Source organism: Pungitius pungitius, chromosome 5, assembly GCF_949316345.1.
Source record: "Pungitius pungitius chromosome 5, fPunPun2.1, whole genome shotgun sequence".
Lineage (NCBI taxonomy): Eukaryota > Metazoa > Chordata > Actinopteri > Perciformes > Gasterosteidae > Pungitius > Pungitius pungitius.
This window is the reverse complement of record NC_084904.1, coordinates 20799278-20805277: the sequence shown is the minus strand read 5'-3', so window position 1 is coordinate 20805277 and position 6000 is coordinate 20799278. Positions and strand designations below refer to the sequence as shown.

Sequence of the window (6000 nt, the reverse complement as noted above, 5' to 3'; positions counted from 1 at the left end):
CGTCCGCTGCCTTTGAGACTCAACGGTTTGACTCATTTCATTACCGACATGAATTAAAGATCGCCATTCTTCATTTTTTTTTTTTTTTGCACCGCCGATGATCCACCCTCAGTTCATTTACGGTCGCATTTGCCTCTGGCCTCAAAGCTCCCGTGACAATCTACCATTTGTGAAATACTTTAATGGAATGAGCGGGGGACTTTGGAGTGAGTGGTTCTTCTGTGTAATGAGCTGGGGTGGGTACAGTAATCAGTCACAGTTTACCTTTCACTTCCTGGCTCAAGGAGACATCTTAACTAGTGAGCCTGAATGAGTGTTTTTTACATCACATGTCATTTAGCTGACGCTTTGATCCAAAGCGAGTTAGAATGAGTGCATTTCAACCATAAGGATACAGACCCAGAAGATCACGAAACAAGAAAGGGCATTTTCATCAAATGAGCCGATTCACAACTTGCTATAGATAAGAGCCATTATAAGTACAATTAAAGGTTTTTAGTCAATATACAGTCTGATGATGTCAAGATGTAAAGACTCATTTCACCATTTAGGAACCTGGACAGGACAGTTTTTCTAACAGGGGAATATATTCAGGAACTCAAGGAATGTATTTCCGAGAGCAAAGTAAGGCATTAATGTTAAAACATACTTAATAAATACATATTTCTTATAGCTACTCTATTCCTAGTTTAGATTGAATCAGCTCCTAACACAAAAGGAAGAAAACATCACAGCTAGCACACAACCTAGTTATTCAGGAATATATTTACTATATTCTTAATATAAATAACATATAGTATATAAATGTTTAAGAGATGCCTGCGTTACAATGTGTGTTAGTGGTGGCCATAAAAGCATTCTTATTTTACTTTTTTGAGAAAAGCCTTTAGTAAAATATAGCACAGCAAATGGCACTTTCCCTGCAACGGCGCACTCCCGGGCCACACAAACCAAGAGCATACAGATGAACGACAGGATTATGCACACGGCCCACACGGATGCTCTCGGGTTAAAGCGGGGCAGACTGAGATGACCGTGGAAGGTGACAGCGTTTCCCACTACTCTCTCGGGGTGACCTCCTTCCCAGCAGGTTGCCGCGGCAGCTTTGGGCCGTGTCTCTAACGGCCATCTGGACCCGGCGGTCTCCAACTGTGAGCAAATACCATGTGACTGGTTCACCGACATATTCCCGGATGGTACGATTAAACATCGGGGCAGTTGTAAGCTCGGGATTAGCTTGCCACTCATACCCGTATTTCACTGGACCGCACCATAAACCTGTGGTTTTCAATTCACCGCGATCCCGAAGATAATCCTTGAGAATATGCTATTCCAAGTTTGCAAGATTGCCATTGGGAGACATTCCCATATGTGACAGAAGTGGAAATATCCACATTGAACGGTTTTGGACGCCTTGCTGTCGTTGAGCAGGGAATCACCTTCCAGGGGTGAGCTGTCTCTGTCCATGGTGCTGAAGGTGTGCTTTGTGAGGCCGGCAGGGGGCGCGTGGTGCCTACAGATGGCTCAGCCCGGCTCTGCTGCTGTAAATCCAATCCTCCCGGGTTTCAGCACACCATGAAAACACCGCCGAGTTGGTAGACAGACGGCGACCGGCTCTTCTCAATCGCGCAATAGTCAAATTACTTCATGAAAGCCGCCAATTTCATTTATAAATGAGGGGAAAACGGAAGGTTTGAGGTTCGGATTCTCTGCAAGGACATGCTACGCGGCGCTTTGACTTTCCACATAAATGCAGAGGAAAATGTCTGCCTACTTGAAGACAATAATTGTGATACAATAAAAAATAAAACGTTGCAATATGAATATCTGATTTTGGAAGGTTGTCATTAAAAAAAGAATGAAACAACATATTATTGGGGCTTGATTTTTTGGGCTCATGTAGGTTTCGGGTTTTTAAATGTTTCGCTGTCTGTTCGGTTAAGTACACGGAACTGAAAACAACTCCGCCTACGACGTCAGGCAGCCAAATTGTCCAGTCGTGTCCCCGCGAGGGTGCGCGTGTCCCGCCGGGAGGGAGCGTGCGTGCGTCCCACCAGCAGCCGGGCTCTCCTGTCTTCTGGGAGCTTTTTTTTCGTACGTATGTTCGTGCCTGGCCGTGTCCGATCCAAATAGATTCCCCTCACGTGACCTTCCTACACCCCCCCCCCCCTCTCCCCCCCGCAACCATCACCTCCACCCCGACGCATAAAATATTCATCAGAGAGGAGCCCTGCGCTGCAAGAAATGTCCGTCTGAATAAGTGATTAAGCCTCGGATTTACTATCGATCTTTAAAGTCCATCACTTATCATAGACTCCCGTATTTTTTCACCACATTTCATGTGTGTTTTGTGGTATTTAATGAAGAGAGGCAGAAAACACAGTGAGTTCAAAACACGCGCAAAATGTCCTGCGCTTCCCTCTCGAGTGAAATGACAATTCGACTCGGACATTTAAAAAATAATATACATACTATACACATATCTCTTTTTCAGCGTGAATAAAACATTAATTTCTAAATTCTCCCTCTCTCTCTCTCTCCTCCTCTTCCCACCAAGCGCACCTCCCTGCCCCGCCCTCCCTTTACCGCTTCCCCGTGGTAAACGCACACTGACGCTCGGCAGTGCGGCCGCCCCTCCGTGCGCATCCGCAACTCTTTTTTTCCTCCGCGTTCTTTGGGAAATACGCCGCTAAGCAGGTGATCGGATCGGATATGTGCTGCGGTTTCAAAACATGGATCCAATACTAATTTTTCGCCTCTGTCGTTGATTCTAAACTTAACACTTTCAGGCTCTCTATCTGGTCCCGCAATTTTTATTTTATTTTTATTTATTTTTTGGGGGGGGGGGAGGTGGTGTGAAGGGGTGTGTGGGGGGGTGCCTTGGTATCGACTGGTGCGTCGAGAGTCTACTGATCCTAATTTTGGATGTTTATTGCCGACAATCTTTTCTTGAAATCCCTCGTCCCAATGACTGAGCTCGGGTGCAGCCGGAGACTTGGCTCCCCACTCGGGAAGACCTACGGCTAAAGTTTGAAGGGCGCAGAGGCGGACCGTCTCCCGCCTTCCCCCGGATTCGCGGTTGCCCGCAGATTGCACCGATACGGCGGATATCCGCGTCTCCGCGCGCGCGCGCAGGGGATCCGTTCGACTTGGATTTACGCGGCCCTGGATTTCACCCACGACCGAATCATGAAGACCGTTCTCGTTGATGGTGAGTTTACGCATCAGACAATAATACGTCTACGGAAAGTTTCTCACGTAAGACAGACACGTGAAGAGGATTCTCACTGCGCAATGATTAAATCAACAGCAGTGTCACCGGTCCGCGGGGAACAGAAACAGCCAAAGATACATCAGATGTCCTAATTGGACTTTGCTCTGCTGGCTCCTCAGGGGTTTGGTCAGACTGGTAGACGACTAATAAACACCCCCGATCCACACTCTTTTTATTTTCGCTTCTAAAAAGCATTTATCGCGGCTGCAAACGACCTTGACTCTGGCTCTTAATTGAGTCACAATTCACCCCAGATATCCCCGTGTGTGCCTCTCTTTTCTGTCCTTGCATGCGTGCGCGAGACACAGTGTGTGGTGTGGGTGGTGGTCAATATGCTGTCCATGGTATATTGCAACTGAACCCCGGGCGCGCGTCCTGAGCGCCGTGGGAACGGGGTTAGGTTGAACTCAGCAGATGGTCCGCTTGACGGTCCAACAGAACCTCTCCCACCAACGGCGCGTAATTGGTGTTTTCGGAGGTAACGTCCAACCTCAGGGTGCCGCCAAGAAGAGAGAAAGAGAAAGAGAGGGAGAGAGAGAGAGTTGCTCATGTTAGGGTTCGCCGAGGTATTCTAATGAGGTCAAAAATGGTCCTCCATTCCCGCCGGAAATGGCTAAGAATTGCATTTCTTGGCAGGAGCGCGCGCGCGCGTGTGTGTGTGTGTGTGTGGGGACGGTACGTGGCTCAGATGAGGCAGCACCTGGCATGCCAGTGCGTTCCCGCCCGCCCGGTCTGGCCTTGTGCGTGTGTTGTGTAAATAACGCAGTGCAGAGATAACAACACTGACGCGGCGTGTAACGCTTGATAAGCACCGCCTCGACGAGGCACAAGTGCGCGTGTAGGCACCATCCAATTTGTTCCATCAAGAGCGGGGTGAAAAAAAAAGAAAAGAAAAAAAAACTCATCTCCACCCTGCCCCACCCCAGCGCACAGACGCGCACGGCCCCGCTTATGCAACGCGCCGTGCGCACTCGCCTCTTCACCCGCGCCGTTCATTACTGGGCTAAAACTGCGGGATTATGGTAGGAAAGCTGCAGATTATTGTGGGCCTACGGTGTAACTTTGCATTTGAATCAAAGAGGCACGTCTACTCGTGCATTCTCTTTGATGTGTCACAGGGTGATCCACATTTAAATTCACAGCACCACCACCACCACCGAGTGGCTCTGGGTCCCTCAGAAACCCTCGGGCAAGGTTTTCATCATCCAACCGCTGTGATTGAGCATCACACCTATGTCTCTGTTTTTTTTTATTTTTTTTATCCTGCTGCAATTCTAATTGGTATCCCTCCTCAAGGCTTCTGATTTGGCTTGGAAAATATGGCCTGTCGGTGTGTTGTGTTTAAAGTGTCAGAGTGAAGAGGGACTTTAATTTACACTCTTTTTTTTCCCCACCCAGTCAGCACATGATGAAATGGCTTTGAGGGAAAGCTGTTGCTTGTGAGATCGTGCCATTGCTGCCTGTCTGCCAAGAAAAGCCAATCAAGCCCAGATTAATGGATAAAACCTACTGTGGTGGAAGTGGAAGCTTTCTCTTGGAGAGTTTTAATACACTACACAATGAAAGCATTTTTTTTCCAATCCTTCATTTAGTGAAACTTTTAGCTTTTGTTGCCAAATGTCCTATTTTGAGTGAAATAGGCCACACGATGCAGCATCTGTTGTTGCGAGTTTATTGTTCAGAACGTTACAAGCCATGAAAACAAAAGGTGGCAAGCAAAACCTTAATTACATTGGCTGATGTGCACGGCGGCTTTATTGGGATCAGACGCCCTCGCATGCAGGAAGACACTGGGAAGTGAATCAATCCTTGTGTTTGTATGGGTGTGTGTATGTGCACAAGGGTGGTGGTGTTAAGATGGGGGAGTTAGGGGAAGGGGGGGGGGGCATGAGCTGGTGGGAATGTGTCAAGGAAGAGGAAGATGGCGGATGGAGGATGCACATGAAATTGGGAAGCGTGGCGGGTTTGTCCAACGCATCATGCCCGCCGCGTCTGTTGCGTAACGGGCTTCTGGTTAAGTTGCCTTTCGTCACATGTCAGAATGTCATCCGTGCAGATGGTGCCGCAGAGCGACTGCTGCTACCACAACTGCGGAATGTGTTACTTGTGCACACGATTAATGCTAATATATATCTTTTCACCGATCAATACGACTCACTCATTGATGCTCTGGTAGATGCTGAGATTTCTGGCTGTTTTCATTTTCAGCCTTAAATTGAAAACCGTGGCATTCTCAATTATTCCATTTTTTTGGTTGTCATCTTGGACAACAGAGGACAGTGCTATTGAGCTAGAAACCTTTCTAGCTATGAAGACTAATAAGCCTCATTACCTGACCCACAGACGCCAGCAGCTCCAAGACGAGCAGATAATAAAGTTCTGCTAATGTTGTTACAGTTCTTGGGCTCACCGATAGGGAGTGGTAATTGTACCCTAACGAGGAAGAGTTGGCAGTCGGCCGGAGTTAACGTAGATGATGAGTAGCTGCAGATCCAAGTCCAAAGCCCACTTGTGATCCGGCCTCTGTGGGAGTGCTCAGTTGGTCAGGTGATTGTTTCAGTGCGTCCTTTAGAACCAACGTTTACGCGCAAACTCCTTAATGTTAGACAGTTGTCTAATTTTTTTTCTCCTAATTTCTGTCGTTTATAGATATAATTCTACAATGTAAGGTTCTCCAAATTACACCGATTAACAAAGTGATATTTATTTATATTTTTCTTGTTAGC

The 6000-nt window shown here is 47.4% G+C and overlaps 1 protein-coding gene across 1 annotated transcript in view; it reads left to right on the top strand.

Moving 5' to 3' along the window:
• Window positions 1–2582: 2582 nt before the first annotated feature.
• rtn4r (reticulon 4 receptor) overlaps window positions 2583–6000 on the top strand; it is a 36261-nt gene continuing 32843 nt past the window's right edge. Inside the window, exon 1 of the mRNA XM_037482878.2 lies at window positions 2583–3211. Coding sequence (XP_037338775.1) covers window positions 3190–3211 — 22 coding nt within the window. The 5' untranslated portion in view covers window positions 2583–3189. The remainder of the gene's footprint in view (window positions 3212–6000) is intronic.